The 21,937-nt window shown below is 39.1% G+C and overlaps 2 protein-coding genes across 7 annotated transcripts in view; one reads left to right on the forward strand and one right to left on the reverse strand.

The window, feature by feature from the left end:
* Positions 1–3,259: 3,259 nt before the first annotated feature.
* On the reverse strand, positions 3,260–5,490 carry TCEAL1 (transcription elongation factor A like 1). 6 transcript variants are annotated; one of them, XM_007992408.3, is made up of 3 exons: positions 5,412–5,490; positions 4,646–4,713; positions 3,260–4,324 (listed from the first exon to the last, which is right to left on the reverse strand). In XM_007992408.3, exon 3 carries the CDS (start codon positions 4,290–4,292, stop codon positions 3,813–3,815), a length of 480 nt encoding a protein of 159 aa, XP_007990599.1. In that variant the 5' UTR covers positions 4,293–4,324; positions 4,646–4,713; positions 5,412–5,490; the 3' UTR covers positions 3,260–3,812. The 6 variants fall into 6 exon arrangements, with proteins under 6 accessions (XP_007990599.1, XP_007990598.1, XP_007990603.1 ...); XM_007992407.3 differs by lacking the exon at positions 5,412–5,490 and adding an exon at positions 5,181–5,286; XM_007992412.3 differs by lacking the exons at positions 4,646–4,713; positions 5,412–5,490 and adding an exon at positions 5,181–5,256.
* LOC119620852 (uncharacterized) overlaps positions 4,636–21,937 on the forward strand; it is a 44,251-nt gene continuing 26,949 nt past the window's right edge. Inside the window, exon 1 of the mRNA XM_037988757.2 lies at positions 4,636–4,735. The gene's annotated coding sequence lies outside the window, so the exon portion shown is untranslated. The remainder of the gene's footprint in view (positions 4,736–21,937) is intronic.

Below are 21,937 nucleotides of genomic sequence, written 5' to 3' on the forward strand. Positions count from 1 at the left end.
CCTCCCACTTCAGCCTCCCAAGTGACTGGGACTATAGGCACACACCACCATGCCCAGCTATTTTTTTTTCTGCTTTTTGTAGAGACGGCATCTTACTATGTTGCCTAGGCTGGTATTGAAATCCTGGGCTCAAGCGATCCTCCTGCCTTGGCCTCCTAAAGTGTTGGGATTACAGGCATGAGCAACCGTGACCAGCTCTAGGACAATTGATTAAGAATAGAAACTTATTATCTTACAGTTTTGGAGGCTGGGAAGTCCAAGATCAAGACACTGGCATCTGGGATGGGCCTTCCTGTTGCATTCTTACATGCAGGAAGGCAGAGGGCAAGAAAGAGGAACTCTGTGTTTTCATGTGGCAGAAGAATGGGAGAGAACCCATTCCTGCAAGCCCTTTTTATGATGGCATTAATCCATTCATGAGGGTACAGCCCTCATGACCTAAAAACCTCCCATTAAGCCCCATATCCCACATCCGTGTTTCACTGAGGATTAAATTTCCAGCAAATGAATTGTGGGAAACACATTCAAATCATAGCAGAGGCCTAGGGTCTCTGGATGCTGCTGACCCTCCACCACTAATGCCTTAAAAAGCATCTTCACACCAATTCACAGCTTGACTGTCCTGGCTCCCAAGTCGTGAGCTGGGCCTGCAGTGCATGGAGGTTTTCAGATAGGAGGTGACACCCCTTTTCTCCTGACTTGTAGGACCACGTCTTTGCAAATTCCCTTTATCTGGGGTCTTCAGTACTTCAGGGTCTGTACTGACTCAAACATCAGATGTACTGCACCAGGCAGACACATAGCTAAAGTCTTTGCAGAACCAACCAAACAGGCCAGGACACATCAAGGCCCTTCTGGGAGCCTGAGCAAGGTGGGTGGGAGAGGGATGGGTGAGGTTTTGTGTGCTGTCTAACCCCATTTTTGCCCCAGTCTTTTGGGGCTACTTCACTGGACTCTGAGAGATGGGTCAGCCTCTTCTGCTTCAACCCCAAGTTACCTGGTCAGATCTGTTCAGACATCTGTTTGCTCAAAGACTATCCCAATGAATGTTTCCTGCCAGGATGCTTTGGGGCTTTATCTCCTCCCCTGCAAAATGTTCCCCAAAAGAGAAAGGGAAAGGGAGGGAGAGGCAAAGTGCTCTGACCTGCAATGGGGCAGTCAGTTCTCCTCCCCCAGGTATGCCTGTGCAGGGCAGCTTGGCCATTAGCCTAAGAGGGCCCTGTGCCTGCTGTAGGCTGGAGCAGAGAAACAACAGTCAGACCCACCCCAGAGTGGAATGTGGCCTGAGTGAGCCCTTCCACCTCCTGCCTAAGCACCACCACTCTTAGCGTTAGGGGGATGGATTTATCCTTTCTTATAAAACTAATTCCAGTGAGCCTGGAACCTGATCTCACTCCAGCCAGAATTCCAGTTTGACTATTACCCATCAGGCTGCCATTGGCCTTGAAGAGTGTTCTGGGGACATGAGGAACTCCCCCAATGGCATTGTATGGTAAAAATATAAAAACAAAAGAAAGCCAAGGGTACAGGGCTGGCTCAACCGTTTTTTTTGAGATTATTACTAAAGGAGAACTTTGAATTTACTTCTGATGCATTTTACTCATATTGAAAGTATGGAATGTAAGGCATAATATAACATTAGTCATGAAAATACATTTCTATTAAGTTGTCTCTTAGGTTTTAATTTTGTGTAAGGTCTTGCTTTACTGTAAGAAATCTAAATTTTATGTTATAAAATTGGTAAGACTATCGTTAGTTGCTTACTTAAAAATATGCTTGGATGCGTCTTTTGCCCTTTTAATTCTGACACAATTATTTATATTTTCTTCCATTTACATCATAGTTTATTATCAGTAAAATCAGAAGCATACCATATATGCCAGTGACTATCCAACTTTTAGTGTGCTAATTTATAAAAAAGCAGATTTACTGGGTCTGGTGTAGAAAATAGGTTTCTGCATTTTTTGTAAGAGAAACACTGATATATAAAATATTTAAATAATTTTAATGTTGAATTTCGGTTAACAATCCCTCCTTCACCATGTTCCTTTTGGAATTGCAAATCATAGCTCTAGAGAAGTCAACACAGTAAAGCTTATATAGTCAATCAAAGGGAATCTCAGAGTTCATGACTGGGTCATAATTTTTAATCATTATTAACCACTCTCTGTATTTCTAGCACTAACAGGATCAATAAAACAAAATCTTAGGATTTATAAAGGTAGCTTAATAGAGAAATCATATCTATGTTTATATACATATACATATATAGTACTTTAATGTTGTAGAAAGTAGTTTTGCATGTGTCTTGGTGATATGGAGCAGTGTAGAAGGGGAATGTCCTAGTTTGAGCCTAAGCATTATCTTCATCTTCAATTTATACAACTTGAGCAAGTCAGCTGAATTGGCAAGGCAAGTTTGCCAGAAGCCCCTGAGAGAGAACTCACCCTAAGGCCAGTTAGACAATTAAAATGATAGTTATCCTTGGACGTTTGGGAGGGAAGTTCCAATTCTGAGTACATAGCATGGTGTCTGGCTCATTAATTTTGTCTCCTAGCCCAGGACCTAGTGGAATCATGTTTGAGTCAGGTGGAGAAAAGGTGGACTCATGTTTGAGTCCAATGGAGAAGAGGAAGGTTCTAAATGGAAAAAAAAAAAAAAAAAAAAAGGAAGAACTATTTTACTAAGCATTTTTTAAAGACATTGAGGTCTAAGCAGCATTGGGATGGTAGCCTCCTAGCTAAGTGCAATATCAAAGCTGGAAAAAGGGCATTCATATATCTGCAGGAGATACAATTCAGCTTGGGCCCAACAGGGACTCCAGAGCAATCAGTGAGGCTTTGTACCTTAAGCACTCCAGCATGTCAGCAAGGATGAGAGCCAGTGGAAAGATCAGGACCCAGGAGAAGGAGCAGCGGTGCCTAGCAGATACTGTAAGAATCTGAGAGTACAGCAGGACATGAATAGAATGTGGCACTCACTTGGAATCTCACCGGAATTGTTTGTGAGCACAAGTGAGATCTCCTTTGGGTACCCTGCCTATGTCTGCAGGGAATCTATAGGGGTCGGGGTCCTGTCTGTGCAGGTAGAATAAAGACCCCAAACACAGCTCACATAATCTTTTTCTCATCCGGTCCCACAGCAGCACTGTAAAGCAAGTATTATTCCTATTTAAATGAGAACAAAATGACTATTAAATATAATCAATATCTGGCTTATATGTGTGCCTAAGAGATTCAGAAAAAAACATAGGATTCACTTTTTTTTTAAGTTCTGACAAGTATTTATTAAGTGCCACATTGTCTTTATAAGATGATTGACGGTTTTTTTCAAAATTGGGTGATTTTTTCATTATATATTTTTGCAACACAAGTAAAATGTTTGTCTTGAAAAAATGAGAAATTCAGATAAAGCAAAATTTTAAAAAATCACCTATTATCTTACCACACAACCACTGTTATGCCTTTGAAGTATATACTTTGTTTTTTCTTTGCATATTAATATATAAATATACATTTTTTTACAAAAATGGGATACAATATATACCATTTGAAAATTGCTTTTTTCGTTTCACAATATATAATGTACATCTTTCATGCAAATGTATAGGACTTATGATTGAAAGAGGGAAACTTGTAAATTTTAGGGGGAAACCCCAACTTTAAGCGAGTTACAAGCTAAACATCTAAAATAAATCCTCACAAAAAGTTAAAATTCAGAATATGGGAAAAGGCATTAAGAAAACGCACAGAAAGTCCAGGTGGCAATGGCAATACTATTAGCAGGCAAAACAGAATTAAAGGGCGAACACATTAAATAGGATAAGGACGGCTCCGTTTTGCCTTCCAATGCATTATCATCAGTTTGTTTCTTACTCTTTTCATCTCTTCTAGCTCATCTGCTGCCTGTATCATCTCCTCATTGCTTAAATTTCTGCCATGTATGTCCCCTCTAAATTGCGGGCGAGAACGAGCCAACCTTTCTTTAAAGCTTCCTTCTTCAAGCTTATGTTTTCCTACTCCACAAGGAGGCTGCTCCATGGGAGGGCGCCCCTCAAACAGGTCCTTCCTGGAAAGGCCCTCCTGCGGAGGGCGCTCCTCCGAGAGAAGCATCTCAGGCAGGAGCTCAGGCAGGAGCTCCTCAGGAAAGAACTCCTCCTCCGAGGACTGCTCCTCCGAAGACTGCTCCTCGAGGGACTGCTTTTCGGGAGAGTGCTCCACCGGAGGCCTCTCCTCATCGGTCTTGGGCGCGCTCTGCGGCTCTTCTTCATTTTCTTTGCGTGGTTTGTCCATGTTGGGAATTTTCTTCTTCAAGCACAGTTATTCTTAGGAGACAAGAAAGGCAGAATAGAATCAGAATACTAAGTGACTGGACTAACACCCAAACCGTGGGTTCCAATACCTGCCTTTTCCTGATTCGGGGCCCAGGCCCTCAACCTTGCGTTTTCCCAGAGGCTCTCCGGCTCTCCCGACTCCGCCGCTTTCCGGTCGCCCCCTCCTTCCCGAAAGCCCACCATTTTCCCAGCAGGCTTTGCTACAGGCCTCGCCCGCAGTGACTGGCGGGACAGTGCGGCCTGCAGACTCCATGCCTTTCGGCGTCCACCCTCGCGCCCCAGTCCTGGTCCACTGCGTACCCCTTCCCTGACCTGGACCTTTCCGGGCCGTGTGCTTCTAGTCGTCCTCTCCTCGAGGTGCCCCGCTGTGACCAGCAGACCTGCACACAGACGCAAGACAGGGTAGGGGGCGGGGAGTGGGGAGGAGGGACGGACTGACTGACACCCCCCATCCCCCACTTTCTGGGCACCAGCCACTGCCTGCACGCCCCCCACCCCTCGGGTTCTCCTCTAGTCTCAGATCCTGCTTCAAGTTTCGTCCTCTGTGCCCCCACCTCCCCACCCCGCAAAGCTTGCCATTTCTTTTCAGATGGGAAGTGGAAGCGAAGCATTCTTAGAAACTATTTCCAAGTGTCTGTACCTCCCTCCCGGGGGACGGGGTAAGCACTCGCCTTCCCACCCCGCCCCCAAGACCACCATATTTTGCACAGAAATATGGGCGCGGGAGGCGGGGCTGGAGCGTAGGAAAAGGCCTGGACTCCGCCATCCCGATTCTGTCAACCCCATTCCCCGGGTTACTAGGCAGCGCCGACACTCACACCGATTTAAGAGGGTAGAGGGAACTTACTTCCTTCTGCTTTCCCTCTCGACCAAAGGTAATAGGGAGATGGTGGACAGGCAAAAAAAGACCGGGACGAGAGGGACTTGGGCAGACATAGGCTCCTGGTCACGTGAGGGGCGCGCGTCACTGCCGAACTCAGATCCCCAGTTACCACTTTGACCCGCGGCCTTGCCGCAGCCACCTGCTAGTGCCTGCTAGTGTTCCCTGACCCCAGACACACCAGGCATTGTCACTCACCTCTCTTTGTATTTGCTTTTTCCTGGTTGCCAGAGACGGTCCGCATCTAGTCTCGGGTAGTATTGCCTCTTCCTCTGTGCTGCTTCCCCTGGTACCACCTCTTTCTCCCCTCCTCACTTCCTTAGCCACCAAGGCCCCTTATTTCCCCTGCAGTTCAGATCCTGCACTGACATTTGACTATTCACCTTCATAAATCAGTATTATATCCTTATATCCCAACACTCAGTTTTAATCCACATCCATATCTCCATCATGTCCATTTAGGCTCTTTCAGCATGTTTTCATCTCTTGTCACTTTCAGGGGAGACAATCTTTCACTTTTTCTTGACATCACATTTTGTTTTTTTGAGCCCCCAGACCTAGATTGGTAATCATTCAGTTCTAGACCTCTAGAAAGAGTTAAGTTTGTAAAGTTTGTAGATTTAAAAAGAATGAATACTTTAATTTTTGTAAATCAAATACGCATTTGTCCGTGTGTGTATACACACATATATATGCATGTATACACATTGAATATATTATATATTAAATAATTTATATTTACATGTGTACATATATATATAAAAATCAGTAGTTATTTATAATAGAATAAATAGATTTTACTGGGACTCTCAATCCTTAACCAGCCACCTCTTGGTGCTTCTGGTTGAGGAAGTTTATATTAATTCACTAAATTGACAAATATTTGAGTTCTGGGACTGCTGGACCCCAAAAGATAGATGCAGCAGGGAGGGCATTCCGTATTAAACTATGCAATAATTCTGTTGACCACATACTGAGTAGCAGGACTACAATCATGTTAGCATTTTCAATTGTCATTGCATTATGTATTTTTTTAATCTAATGGTATTTTATGATCTTTAACCTTATGCCTGCCTCTCACCTACTCACATCAGCCTGGATGCTACTTTCTTATGCAGATGCTCTTTCCTTCACAGAGCATACTACTTCCCTTCCCTCTGTGTTTTACTCTTCCAGGGTAGATGGCCATCTGATCTGTGAGGATTCTGGGATTTTGTTTTAAAGCCAGGCTGTTTAGTAAATTTCTGAACAGAAATTCGTGTGACATTTCCCCTTTTAAGAACTGTTGCTTTTCTCCAACATCTAATTAATTTTGTGTTGAGATGGCAGTTAGACAAACATTAGTTTACCTTCATATCTTCTTTATAACTGTTTTAATTTCCAACTTCTTTGTGGCATGCGTCTTTAAAACCAAGTTTCACTATGCCTTCTTATTTTTTCATCAAGGGTTGGTTTCTCATTTGCATAGTTTCTTTCCTAGAGAAGTCCCATTTCATTCATTTCTATCCTCATTCTTCTTACATCCTGTGATGGAGAACTCACTACCTTATAAGATATCTCATTGAAATCTCAGAAAGTTCTAATCATTCAGAGTTTTAAAATTAATTAATTAATTGACTTTTGCTTCTGTTGAGTTAAAATCTGCCTCCCAGTAGTTTACACACATTGGTCCTGGCTCTGCCCTTTGGAGTGGTACAGAACAGGTATAAAATAATAAAAGTACCTTTCATCCTTGATGGCTTAAAATTGCCACAGCTTCTATTCTGGTTCTTTCCCCTTCCATTCTGTGAGACACACTAGGCAATCTACTCAATCTTTCTGTGACTCAGCTTCCTCATATATGACATTGGAGACAATAATAGTACCTATCTCATAGAATTGGTAAGAGGAATAACTGAGTCAATGAGTCAACCTATGTAAAGGACCCGGAATAGAGCCTAGCACATAGAAAGCACTCTATAAGCATTAACTATAATAATAGTAATAATAATAGTATGACATAGTGCTAACAATACTACTGATTAACATCCTTTTAAGATTAATTGTGCACTTTATGCCAGGCATTGCACTAAGTATTTTCAATAAGATATCTCACATAATCCTTAAAGAATTATGTTCTCACCAAGAGTTTTTTTGGGGAGTTTAACCTCCCCAGTTATTTCAGCCATTTCTGATGTGTCATATTTTTTCAAAGTCATTCATTATTCTACACGTTCCTGAATGTGTAAATGTCTCTGAAAACACTGAATATTCTCCCTAGTGCAGAATGGAGTGATCTTATCACCTCCTTCATTTTAGAATAGGTGCTATACATCTATAGATGCATCCTAAAATTATAGTAGATTTTGTGAATGCCATATCACACAATTGAATTCAGTTTAAGTTGCAGTCAACTAGACCCCTCCCTTATTTCATACTTCAAGCTGTTAATCCACTTCTGTAAATCTTTTTAGTTTTAACTGAAGTATAGAAGCTTCTGATTTTTTCTGGGTTAAATTTTGTCTCGTTAGATTCACTCCCTTAATCTTTGAATCCAGATTCTATCATTCTGTATATTAGCTACAAATCATTAATTTAAAACATGCCACTAGTACTAAATAGGATGATAAGGTCAGCAAACTCAGGAAAGATCTATGGGTATCTCAGCAGAGAGTTCTGACTCCAAGTGAAAAAAATTTCTTTTCCTTATTGCATGTGGAAACCAGGAGTATGCCCTGCCAAGCTAGTTCCCTTCCTCTCATCTCTCATGTGGCTTCTCAGATTGCTTGCTTTCTAGTACTGCTAATAGAAGACACTATAGTCCTTGAAAGCTCCTGAACCGGTGTAAATTAAACTTTGATGAGAACTTAGTAACTTTGCAGGGCAGATAAGGAGGTGTGAGGAAATAGAAGCAGGAAAGGAGGAATGAAGACCGAGTCTCCATGTGAGCTCTAAGTCTGCCCAGCAGTAGCTGATCTTGGGTTCCCTTAAGAGAAAGGACTCTCAAGAGGGAATGAGGTAAAGGTGGTTCTGCCACCAAATGACAATCATTTGTTACAAAGAAATGTGGTCTGCTACTTGTTTGTGTAGGGTTGGGGTGGGGCTGTCCTTCTGATGGATTTGATTTGATACCCTTGATTTAGGTCCTACAAGGGTGTATTGCTTGGACCATTATTACTAATGAGGGTTTAAGTGTTTTGAAACCCATTTCAAAAGTGTGATAACTGAGCTCTGGGAGGTGACAAATTGTTTCCATGGAAACACAGATGATAGTAAGTAGCTGAGATGGGATTTAAAACCTAAGGCTAGGTGCAATGGCTCACACCTATAATCCCAACACTTTGGGAGGCCAAGGTGGGAGAATAGCTTCAGCCCAGGAATTCAAGACCAGCCTGGGTAACATAGTGAGACCCTATCTCTAGAAACAATACAAAAATTAGCCAGGCATGGTGGTGCACCCCTGTGGTCCCAGGTGGTCCCAGTTCTTTGGGAGGCTGAGGTTAGAGGCCTGGGAACTCAAGGTTTCAGTGAGCCGTGATTGTGCCACTGTACTCCAGCCTGGCTGATAAGAGATTCCATCTGAAAACAAAACAAAACAAAACAAAACAAAACATAGGCAGTGTGGCATGAGAGATTGTACCTTTAACCACTATGAAAACTGCTCCCGGGCAGTGGGCTACACCCACATTTACACACAGCACTGGGCAGCTGCTGCCATGACAACAGTATCCAGGGGGTGTGGCCTTTCTCTGGGGGATCTGAGAAAGCCCAGGGTGGGTTTCTCCTCCAGGGATTCCTGTTGCTGGGGAGGCTGCACTTCTGTGGCAGGAACAGAGCCCTTCTTCTTTGCGAGTCCCCTTGGTTTCACTTTACAGGGCCTGTCTGCCTGGACTTGAGGAGTTCTGCCCTCTCCAGCCCAGAGGCTCCCTCTGTGGCTGCTGCCTCTGCATTCTTTCCTAATGGCACTAATGGCAGTACCTGCTCTCAGACTTGCAGCTGTTGACTGCCGCAGGCCCTGTCCAGCCTGTGGCTCTCATGGGCTCCTCCCCTTCCCCAGGGGAAATACCCAAGCAGGAAAAGCAATGACAGAAACCTCCTGTTTTCTGTTTCTGCTTGTGGCCTCATCCTAATTGGGGCCTAAAGACACGCGCATACACACACACACACCCTGTATATGCTCAGAGAAACAAGGAAGGGGCTCTGAGGAAAGGCCAGGTAGCAACTCAGGCTGTTGGAAATGCACAGGGACAGGGAAGGTGGGTCCAGACCTGGGCTGAAGGGAGACAGTACCAGGCTTGGGTCTGGGCAAGACTTATGCTGTCATTCACTCCCTGGAGGCTCTGGAGATGTGGCAACCTCCTACCCCTCTCCTTGCCTCTATTTGTATCATTTTTTCTCCCTAAATGGTGGGGGCGAGGGCTGTGGTAGAACCATGAATGAGGTCCCTTCCAGCTCTAGGAAGCTATGATTCCATCCTGCCCACCATGCTGAGGAGGGAGGAACACCTTTTGGCCTGAGTGGGGACCACCTGCAGACTGTGGCTGCTGCTGCATTTCCCGGAATCCAGACAAGCTCAGAGCACAGAACTCACTCTATTTTGGCATTTCCTGCTGGGCTGCAACAGAACCACAGCTTAGCCTTGGCCTTTCAGGGACTTTTACAAGCACCCAGAACAACCTCAGCCTGAGGTCTGGGTAGGAGGTTGGGACAGAGGCAGGGCTGGCTCCATAATTTGCAGGGCCCAGTGTAAAATGACAATGCAAGGCCTTTATTCAAAAAGCAAGAAATAAAAGTACCATTGGAGGTAATAAAATATAAAGCTTTTTTTTTAACATCATTTTTTTTATTTTTTAAATATAATTCTTTTTTTAGAATAGTTTTAGATTTACCAAAAAATCTAGAAAATAATACAGTGTCTATATATTCCAAACCCTGTTTCCTCTATTTTTAACATCTTACATTATTATGGTGCATTTGTTATAATTAACAAACCAATATTGGGACATTATCATTAACTAAAGCCCATACTTTATTCCTATTTTCTTCATTTTTACCTGATACCCTTTTTTTCTGTTCCAGGATGCCATCTAGAATACTATATTACTTTTAGTTGGTATGCTGTCTTAGGCTTTTCTTGGCTGTGATCTTAACTGGAATTACACTGAATAAATGGATCAATCTGGGGAGAATTGCCACTTTCACAATACTGAGTCTTCTGATATGTGAACATGGTATTATACTTCATTTATTTAGGTCTTCCATAATTACTGTCAGTGATGTATTATAACTTTCAATATAAAAGTCATCACATATTTAATAAACTTTATTTCTAATTATTTCATGCTTTTTGATGCCTTTGCAAGTGGTACTTTAAATTTTTTGTCTTCGAATTGTTTATTTTTAGTATATAAAATATATACATGATTTTTGTATATTGATCTTTTATCTTTAGATCATGCTAAATTCACTTAGTAATTCCAATAACTTTTTGTAGATTCTTAAGGCATTCTATGTACATGATCATGATTTTTCTGTGAATAAAGACATTTTTACTTCTTCCTTTCTTATCTACATTTCTTTTCTTTTCTTTTTCTTCTTCTTCTTTTTTTTTTTTTTTTTTTTTGAGATAGAGTTTCGCTCTTGTTGCCCAGGCTAGAGTGCAATGGCACGATCTCAGCTCACTGCAACCTCTGCCTCCTGGGCTCAAGTGATTCTCCTGCCTCAGCCTCCCAAGTAGCTGGGATTACAGGCATGCACCACCACACCCAACTATTTTTTGTATTTTTAGTAGAGATGGAGTTTCACCATGTTGACCAAGCTGGTCTCGAACTCCTGACCTCAGGTGATCCTTCGGTGTTGTCCTCCCAAAGTGTTGGTATTACAGGTGTGAGCCACCGTGCCCGGCCTCTACATACCTTTTCTCCTTGCCTTATTGCACTAACTAGGATTTCCAGTACATAGTTGAATAACAGCGGTGAGAACTGATATCCTTGCATGATCTCCTATCATAAGAGGAAATCGTTCTTTCACTATTAAGTGTGATGTCAGCTGTGATTTTTTTTTAATAGATACCCTATTTCAGGTTAAGGAATTTCCTTTCTAATTGTTTCCTAAGAGATTTTGTTGATTTTTATCAAATGCTGTTTCTGTATCTATTGAGGTGGTCATATTTTTCTCCTTATTATGTTAATATGTTTAATTAAATTGACTTCCAAGTACTTGACCAACTTTGCATTTTTGTGATAAACCTCACTTGGTCATGATAAATATATATATATACTTTTTATTTACTGCTGGCTTCAAATTCCCAAAATTTTGTTAAGAATTTTTGCATCTATAAACGTAATGTCTATAGTTTTCTTGTAATGTTTTTGTATTGGCATCAGGGTAATTCTGGCCTCATTATATAGAGAGGAGGCCTTTTCCTTTATTTTCTGAGAGTTTGCTTAACATTTGTGTTATTTCGGCCTTAAATGTTTGATAGAATTCACTAGTTAAGACATCTGGGCCTGGAGTTTTCTAGGAAAGTTTTTAATAACATTAATTTTATTTTATAGATATAGACAGTGGTATACTGGAACTGGCCTGTACCAGCTATTGAGAGCTGATAGTCACTATCTCTTATCAAATCTACATTCAGTGATGATACATTGATTGATTAAAATTGGCCATAGTTTACACTTTAGAAGTCAGATACTCTATGAATCAGGGTTTTTAATTTCTTCCAGAGACCAGGTGGTTAAACACTACTCTTCTGTTCAGGTTTTCTATTTATTTTTTGAGTGAGCTTGGTAATTTGTATCTTTCAAGAAATTTGGCCATTTTATCTACATTATTGCATTTATTGGCATAAAGTTATTCATAATACTACCATGCTGTCCTTTAAAGGCTTAGAGAATCTGTAATAATAACCCCTTTTCATTCTTTTTTTTTTAAAAAAAGCTTTATTTAGTTGTTCACATGACATAGAGTTCACCCATTGAAAGTGTACAGTTCAGTGGCTTTTAGTATATTAAGAGATATGTGTAACCGTCACTACAATCAATTTTAGAACATTTTCATCACCTCATAAAGAAAGTTTATACCCTTTGGTTAAGACTCTCCACCCTCCATCCTCCCCAACCCTAGCCAACCATTAATCTACTCCTTGTCTCTATGGAATTGCATATTCTCTGTATTTCATATAAATGGAATCATGCAATATATGGTCTTTTGTGATTAGCTTCTTTCACCTAGCATAATGTTTTCAAGGCCCATCCATATTGTAGCATATATCAGAACTTCATTTTTAATGACCAAATAGTTTTCCATCATCTAAATATACCACATTTTGTTTATGCATTCATCAGTTGATATACATTTAGATTCTTTTCACCTTTTGGCTATTATGAATAATGCTGCTATAAACATTCATGTAAGTTTTTGTGTGGACATATATTTGTGGGGTTTTTTTCTCTTGGGTATGTAACTAGGTCTGGAATTGCTGGGTCATATGGTTACTCCATGTTTAACATTTTGAGGAACTGTCAGTTTACATTTCCACCAGCAGCATATGAGGGTTTACATTTCTCTTCATCCTCACCAATACTTGTTATTATTTGGATTGTTCATTTCTGGTAGATTACAAGTCTGATGAAGTGCTCTGTGAGGGCAGAACATTATAAGGGATTAGTACTCTTATAAGGAGGCCTGAGGGAACTTATTTGCCCCTTCTACCATGTGAGTACACAGCTAGAAGGTGCTATCTATGAACCAGAGATTCAGCCCTAATCAGGCACCAAATCTGCTGGCACCATGATCTTGAACTTCCAGCTTCCACAGCTGTGAGAAATAAAATTCTGTTGTTTATAAGCTACCCAGTTTATGGTATTTTGTTATAGCAGCCTGAATGGACTAAGACAGAGGTGGTTTTACTTCTTCCTTTCCAATCTGGATGTCTTTTCTTTCTTTTTTTTGGTCTAACCTCCGTGGCTGGAACCTCTAGTGCAATGTTGAATAGAAGTGGAGAGAACAGACATTCTTGTCTTGTTCCTGATCTTAAGGGGAAAGCATCCAGTCTTTCATCATTAAGTATGTTATTAACTGTGTCTTTTTCATATATACCCTTTGTCAGGTTAAGGAATTTTGCTTGTATTCCTCGTTTGTTATGTGTTTTTATCATGAAATGGTGTTGAATTTTGTTGAACATTTTTTTCTGCATCTTTTGAGATCATCATGTGGTTTTTGTGCTTTATTCTATTCATATGGTGTTTTACATTGATTGATTTTTGAATGTTAAATCAACTTTGCATTCCTGGGATAAACCTCACTTGGTCATATTGTATAATTCTTTCTATATGATGCTGGATTTGTTTGAAATATTTTTTGAGGATTTTTGCATCCTCAAAAAATCTACAGCATAAGAGATATTGGCTTGTAGTTTTCATGTGGTGTCTTTGTATAGTTTTGGTAACAGAGTAACACTGGTCTTATAGAATGAGTGGAGAAATGTTCTCTCTTCTTCTATTTTTTATAAAAGTTTGTGAAATATGAATATTAATTTTTCTTTACATGTTTGGTAGAATTCACCAATGAAGCCATCTTGGCCTGGATGTTTCTTCATTGGTAGTTCATTCTCTTTATTTGTTATAGGTCTATTCAGATTTTCTGTTTATCCGGGAGTCAGTTTTGGTAGCGTGTGTCTTTCTAGGAATCCATTTATTTAATCTAAATTATGTAATTTATTGGCATACAGTTATTCATAGTGTTCCTCCATAATCCTCTTATTTCTGTAAAGTCAATAGTAATGTACCCTCTTTCATTTTTGACTGTAGTTGTTTGAGTCTTCTCTTTTTTTTTTCCAGGCTAATCAACTTAAATGTTTGTTCATTTTGTTGATCCTTACAGAGAACCAGCTTTTGTTTTTATTGACTTTTCCTATTATTTTTCTATTCTTTATTAATTTCCGCTCTAGTTTTTATTATTCCCTTCCTTCTGCTTGCTTTAGGTTTAGTTTGCCCTTCTTTTTCAGTGTCTGAAGGTGGAAGGTTAGGTTATTGATATGAGATCTTTCTTCCTTTTTCTTCTTGAAGATAGAGTCTTGTTATGTTACCCAGGCTGGTCTCAAACTTCTGGGCTCAAGTTATCCTCTCACCTCAGCCTCCCAAGTAGCTGGGACTACTGACACATGTCACTGTGTCCAGCCTTCTTTTTTACTGTAGGCATTTACAGCTATAAATGTCTTTCTAAGCATTGGTTTAGACGCATGTTGTAAGGTTTGGTATTTTGTATCTTCATTTTCATTAGTCTTAACATATTTTCTAATTTTCCTCTTTATTTTATCTTTGATCTGTTGGTGATTTAGGAGTGTGTTGTTTAATTTCCACATATTTGTGAGTTTCCCAAATTTATTTATGTTATTGTTTTCTACTTTCATTCTATGCTATGGGAAATACTTAGAATTATCTCTAATCTTTCAAATTTATTGTGGTTTGTTTTATTGCCTAGCATATGGTCTATTCTGCAATATGTTCCATGTGCATTTGAGAAGAACATATATTTTGTTGGGTGGAATATTCCATATATGTCTGTTTGGTCTAGTTGGTTTATAGTGTTGTTCAAGTCTTCTATTTCCTTGTTGATCTTCTGCCTAGTTCTTCTATCCATTATTAAAAGCTGAAAGTCCTCAACTATCCCAACTGTTATTGTTGAGTGGTCTATTTATCTCTTAATTTCTGTAAGTTGCTTCAGGTATTCTGTTTTTGTTTTTTTTTTTCTTTAGACAGAGTTTTGTTCTTATTGCCCAGGCTGGAGTGTAAAAGCACGATCTCGGCTCACTGCAACCTCTACTTCCCAGGTTCAAGTGATCTTCCTGCTTCAGCCTCCCAAGTAGCATGGATTACAGATGTGTGCCACCACACTCGGCTAATTTTTGTATTCTTAGTAGAGATGGAGTTTCACCATGTTGGCCAGGCTGGTCTCAAACTCCTGACCTCAGGTGATACACCTACCTCGGCCTCCCAAAGTTCTGGAATTACAGGTGTGAGTCACTGCACCCAGCCCTCTGATGCTGTTTTGTTAGGTACATATATGTTTATAATTGTTACATCTGCCCAATGGATTAACCCTTTTATTATTATACAATGTCCTTCTTTATCTCTGCTAACACTTTTTTTTTCTTGAAGTCTGTTTTGTCTAATATTACTGTGGCCACTCCAGAAAGCTGGCTATAGTAATATCAGACAAAATGATGTATCTTTTTTCATCCTTTTACTTTCAGTCCATTTGTATCTTTGAATCTGAAGTTTGTCTGCTGTAGACAGGAAATGGTTTGATCTTGGATTTTTAATTTCCATTTTAACAACTGCCTTTTATTGGATAGTTTAACCCATTCACACTCAATGTTATTATTGATTTAGTTGGATTTATACCTGCCATTTTACTTTTTGTTTTCTGTAGGTCTCCTGTCTTCCTCAAATCTTCCTTTACCACTTTCTTTTGCATTAACTGAATATTCTCTAATATAGCATTTTAATTTTTAAAATGATTTTTAAACTATACTTTTTAGTTATTTCCTTAGTGGTTGCTCTAGACTTACCATATATATATTAGCTTATCAGAATTAGCTTTAGATTTATACTGACTTAATTCCAGTGAGATATAGAAATGTTATTTCTATATCATTCTATTTCCTTCTCCATTTTTGTCATTATTATGTATGTTACAACTATACTACTGACAAACTCAACAATACATTATTATGATTATTGCTTTATATAAACGTGTATTTTAAAGAAGCTGAGAGAAGAGAGGAGAACGAGTATATGTTAATAGCTTTTGACCTTCTTAGATATCATTTTTAGATCTCTTCAGTTGGTTCCTATGGATTTCTTGTTGGGAGTAATTCCTTTGCTAATGTAATATTTAATGGTGTTCCACATTTCTCTGAGGCACTGTACATTTGTATTTAGTCTTTTCTTCTCTTGGTTATTCAGATTGCATAATCTCTATCAATTTACCTTCAAGTTTACTGATTCTTTTGGCAGTTCAAATGTAATACTGAATTTTTCATTTTACTGTACTTTTGAATCCCAGAATTTTGATTTGTTTTAAAAATAATTTATATGTTTTTATTGGTATTTTATATTTGATGCAACATCATCATATCTTTCTTTACTTCTTTAATCATGGTTTCTTGTAGTTCTGTGAACATATTAATAATAGCTACTTTGAAGTCTTTGTTCAAACTGACATATGGCCACTCTTACAAGGACCTCCTAGTGTCTGCCTTTTTCTGGTATATGGGTTATACTTTCTTGTTTCCCTGCAAATCTCATAAATTTTTGTTGGAAACCAAGCATTTTTGGATAATATATTGTAGTACTTCTGGGTACTATTCCCCTCTTCCCCATCTGGAGCTTTTTACTGATATTTGCATATTTATTTGTTTAGTGATTAGCTAGATTATTTTAGTAAAGTCTGTGCTCACACAATGTGAAGCCTCTTATGTTGCTCACCAGAAGACTCAACCTTGGTTGTGCCCACAGTCACCTTTGGCAGGGCTTTCCTTGACTGTTTCTTTCCCTGACCATACCCAGCTATTTAGCTCCACTAATTGCCTGCTGATTGCCCTATTGTTTTCAACAATGCCCTGGGGCATAAATGATTCCACAGACAGATTTGTTCTAATCCCAGTAGGTCTCCTCCCAGCTTTCTCTGTCCCAGGTTGTCTCCAGCAACACTCCAGCTGTAGTGGGCCTACAGCTTAGTCTGCATCTCCAGTGAATCTACCAATGTCCTCTCAATTGCCTTTTACCATGTGTAGTGTTTTCTGGCACCATTTCTGACATCAAATGTGTGGTGTTTTCTAACACATCAATTCTCTGATTCTCTGGCACCAACTGGATGTCCTACAATTCAATTTAATTCTGATATTAATTCCTCAGAGTTAGTGCAGACCCTACAGTTTAAGGGCTCTTAAGTATAAGACTGCCCTCCACTTCAGATGGCAGCTGCAAATGGGGAGACCAACCTACCCACACTTCAGCCTGGGCTACTACAAATTTGAGGGTTCTGTAAACCAAAAAGTGGCTGAGGCAGATCTCAATTGATTAGAGGTTTATTTTACCAAGGTTGAGGACACACCTAGGAAAATGAAACACAAGTGATAGTAGCATTGGTGACCTGTGGTTTTCCCAAAGAGGGCTTTGGGAACTTCAATATTTAAAGGAGAAAGAGCAAGCAAGAGGGGAAGAAAAAAAAGGAGGATGGGTAGGCAATGAGGCAAGTGGTTACATTCTTGTGAGGCTCTGATTAGCACTCAGTGAATCTACATTTTACATGGAAAAAGAAGGGAGTAGAGGAAAAGTCAATTATGCATTTGTTTCATGCTCAGTAAATCTACATTTTACATAAGATAAAGTAAGCATGTGAAATTACAGCTATTTGGGAACAAAAGAAGGCAGTTTTTGGATGACTCAGTTCCCAAGCTTAACTTCCCTTTTGCCATAGTGAGTTTGGGATCCTGAGAGTCTATTTTTTATTCACAGTTCTCATGACTCCCTCCTTGAATTCAGTAATTTACTGGAATGACTCACAGAACTTAGAAAAGTGCTTTGCTTACTATTACCAGTTTATTATAGAGAATACAACTCAGGAAGAGCCTAATGGAAGACATGCATAGGGTAAGATATGGGGTATACTTGGCACAGAACTTCCATGCCCTTTCTAGGTGCTCCATCTGACCAGTACCTCAATGTATTCCCAACCAAGAAGCTCCTGAGCCCCATCATTTAGGGATTTTAATGGAGGTTTTATCGAATAGGAATGATTTATGTAATAATTGGCCACTGGTAATTGAACTCAATTTTTATCCCCTCTCCAATCCCTGGAGGTCAGGAGCAAGGCAGAAAGTTCCCATCCTCTAATCATGTATTTGGTCTTTCTGGTATTCAGTCCCCATCCTGAAGCTATCTAGGGGTCTTACCCTAAGTCACCTCATTAGCATAAATTCAGGAATAGTCAAAAGGGGCTCATTATGAATAACAAAAGACACTCCTATCATTCAGGAAATCCCAAAGGTTTTAGGAGCTCTGTGCCAGGAACTGGGGACATTGGCAAAATATTTACTGTATTATATATTTTTAATATACCATGCACCACAGCCTCCACTGTTTTTGAGAGCTCCCTTGAGCTTGGACTTCTCCATATTCTGTTGCAAATGGATTATTTTTCTTTGGGAAAAAATTTAGAACTCTCCATTTTACATCCTGCTTCCCTCCCTTCCCTCAGGCAAAATCTCTGAGCCGTGGCTCTGGTATTTGTAATATGTATCATAGGTTATCACAGTCTACCTTCAAATAATATTACAGCTATCTCTCAGTATACTCAGGGGATTGGTTCCAGGACCCCCTCTCCCCAGGATACACAAATCTATGTATACTCAAGACCTGGAGTTGGCTCTGCAGAACCCACCTATGTGGAAAGTCAGCCCTCTCTATATGCAGGCTTCACATCCCACAAGTACAGTATTTTCCATCTCAATTTGGTTGGAAAAATCCACATCAAAAAACACAGGTCAAACCTGTGTTGTTCAAGGGTCAACTGTAAATGATTTCATGGATGATGGAAGAACCCTACAACTGTGCATTCCCCCTCCCATCTTTTTTTCTGTTGTTGTACGTATTAGTCAGGGTTCTCTAGAGGGACAGAACTAATAGGATAGATGTATATATAAAGGGGAGTTTATTAAGGAGTATTGACTCACACAATCACCAGGCGAAGTCCCACAATAGGCCGTCTGCAAGTTGAAGAGCAAGGAAGCCAGTCTGAGTCCCAAAACCTCAAAAGTAGAGAAGCCGACAGTGCAGCCTTTAGTCTGTGGTCAAAGGTTCAAGAGTCCAAAAACTGAAGAACTTGGAGTCTGATGTTTGAGGGCAGGAAGCATCCAGCAAGGGAGAAAAATGTAGGCCGGAAGACTTAAGCCATTCTAGTCTTTCCACGTTCCTCTGCCTACTTTTATCTGAGTCACGCTAGCAGCTGATTAGATGGTGCCTACCCAGATTGAGGGTGGGTCTGCGTCTCCCAGTTCAGTGACTCATGTGTTAATCTCCTTTGGCAATACCCTGACAGACACACCCAGGAACAATATTTTGCATCCTTCAATCCAATCAAGTTGACACTCAATATTAACCACCACATTGTACATTTTACTTCTACATATGTTACAAGCCATGTAACACGTTCTTATTTTTATTGTAGATAATTATTTTTCTTTAACAGCTTTATCGAGAGATAATTCATATGCCTTATAATTCACCCATGTAAAGTGCACAATTCAATGGTTTTTAGAATATTTATGGAGGTGGGCAACCATCACCATTATCCAGTTTTACATTTTCATCAACCCTAAATAAAACCTTCCTATTACCAATCATTTTTCATTCCTGCCCTTCTGCAAGCCCTATGCAACCACGAATCTACTTTCTCTATAGATTTGTTGATATGGCCATTTATTATAAATTGAATAATAAAATATGTGGTATTTTGTGACTGCCTACTTTCACTTAGCATAATGTTTTCAAAGTTCATCCATGCTATACCATGTATCAGTACTACTTCCTTTTTATTGCCAAATATATTGTATAATATACCATATTTGTTTATTCACCAGTTCATGGATTTTTTTTTCTATATTTTGGCTATTATGAACAATACTGCTATAAACATTTGTGTATACATTTTACATGACTGTATGTTTTCATTTCTCTTGGGTATATACCTAGGAATGGAATTGCTAGGTCATATGACACATTATGTTTAACATTTTAAAGAATTGCCGATTTGTTATGCCAAGCAAGTGCATTCCCATCAGCAATGTGTGAGGACTCGTTTCTCTCCATCCTCACCAAAACTTATTTTCTATCTCTTTCATTTTAGCCATCCTACTGTGTGTGAAGTGGTATCACTTTGTGGTTCTGGTTTACATTCCCTAGTGACTAATAATGTTGAGCTTCTTTTCATATGCCTATTGGACATTTGTATATCTTCTTGGGAGAAATATCTATTCAAATCATTTGCCCATTTTAAAATTGGGTTCTCTTTTTTTTAAGGTTGAGTTGTAAGAGTTCTTTATATATTCTGGAAATTAGCTCCTTATCAGATGTATTATTTGCAGTTATTTCCTCCCATCTGGTAGATCATCTTTTCATTTTCTCGATGTTATCATTTGAAGCACAAAACATTTCCATTTTCATGAAGTGGAATGTATCTATTGTCATATATGATTTTGTTGTCATATCTAAGTAAAATTGCCTAACTCAAGGTCATGAATATTTATGCATATGTTTTCTTCTAAGAGCTGTATAGTTTTAGCTCTTTCATTTATATTTATGATCTGTGTTGAGTTCACTTTGATACAGGGTGTGACATAATGTTCTAAATTCATTCTTTGGCATGTGGATATCAAATTGTTTCATCACAATTAGTTTAAAAACTATTATCTTCCCTTTGAATTGTCTTGGTAGACTTGTTGAAAATCCATTGAGCATAAAAGTGAGAGTTTACTTCTGGATTCTCAGTTCTATTCCATTGATTTATATATCTATCCTTATGGTAGGACCACCCTGTCTTGATTACTATTGCTTTGTGGTAAGTTTTGAAGTTAGAAAGTGTAAGAACTCCATTTGTTACTGTTTTTCAAGATTATTTTGTCTGTTTTCAGTCATTACAATTTAGGATCACTTTGTCATTTTCTGCAAAGAAGCCAGGTGAGATTTTGATAGCGATTACCTTAAGTCTGTAGATCAATGAGGGAATATTGCCATCTGAACAATGTTAAGTCTTTCAGTCAATGAACATTGAATTTATTTCCATTTATTTACGTTGTCTTTAATTTCTTTTGACAACATTTTGTACTTTTCCATATACAAGTCTGGCGTTTGTTTTGTTAAATTTATTCCCAAGATTGTTTTTCTTTTTGATACCATTGTAAATGGAATCATTTTAAGTTCATTTCAGATTGTTAATTTCTACTATAAAGAAATGCAATTGATTTTGTATATTGATATTGTATCTTGCTACATTGTACTTGTGTATTATTTCTCATAGTTTAAATAATTATTGTTAATTGACAATTTATAATTGTATATATTTATAGGGCACAAAGTAATATAATCAACCTTCCCTCTGGAAATGATACCATATTAGGGTCTCAGCAATGGCCTCTGCTGTTGGCAGGTTTCATACTCAGCTATGAGAATAGTCAGATCAGGTTGGTATGGGAAGTCAGTATTGTTGAGCTCTCGCATAGTTTTGTACAAGGGCCCATTGAGCAAACATTGGGATAGCAGTGGCAGGGAGGCTGAATGATATCTACAGAGATGGTCATTTTTTCCTCCCAATTATCGATAGTTTCCTCTGCAGTGGATGCCCCCAGTGGGTACACTCACTACCTGAATAAACAGATACGGGCTATTTAGAAGGGAATGTGACCTGGTAGTCTTTAGATTTCAAGACCTTCCCAAAGGGTAAAAACAGGCAGAACCTTGGTTAGGGCATCTACCTTGAGGGAGTCCTGTGCCACTGTTTCTTTGCAGCCATTCCAATCCATGAACAATGTATCTTTCCATTTATTTAAATCTTCATTTCTCTCATAAATGTTTTGTTGTTGTCAATGTACAAATCTAGCACATAGTTTGATTTTTTAAAAGATGTTGGTACATATATGCTTTGTGCCTACTGAATTCAGATAAACATTTCCTTATACT

The sequence above is a fragment of the Chlorocebus sabaeus genome, chromosome X, assembly GCF_047675955.1.
Source record: "Chlorocebus sabaeus isolate Y175 chromosome X, mChlSab1.0.hap1, whole genome shotgun sequence".
Lineage (NCBI taxonomy): Eukaryota > Metazoa > Chordata > Mammalia > Primates > Cercopithecidae > Chlorocebus > Chlorocebus sabaeus.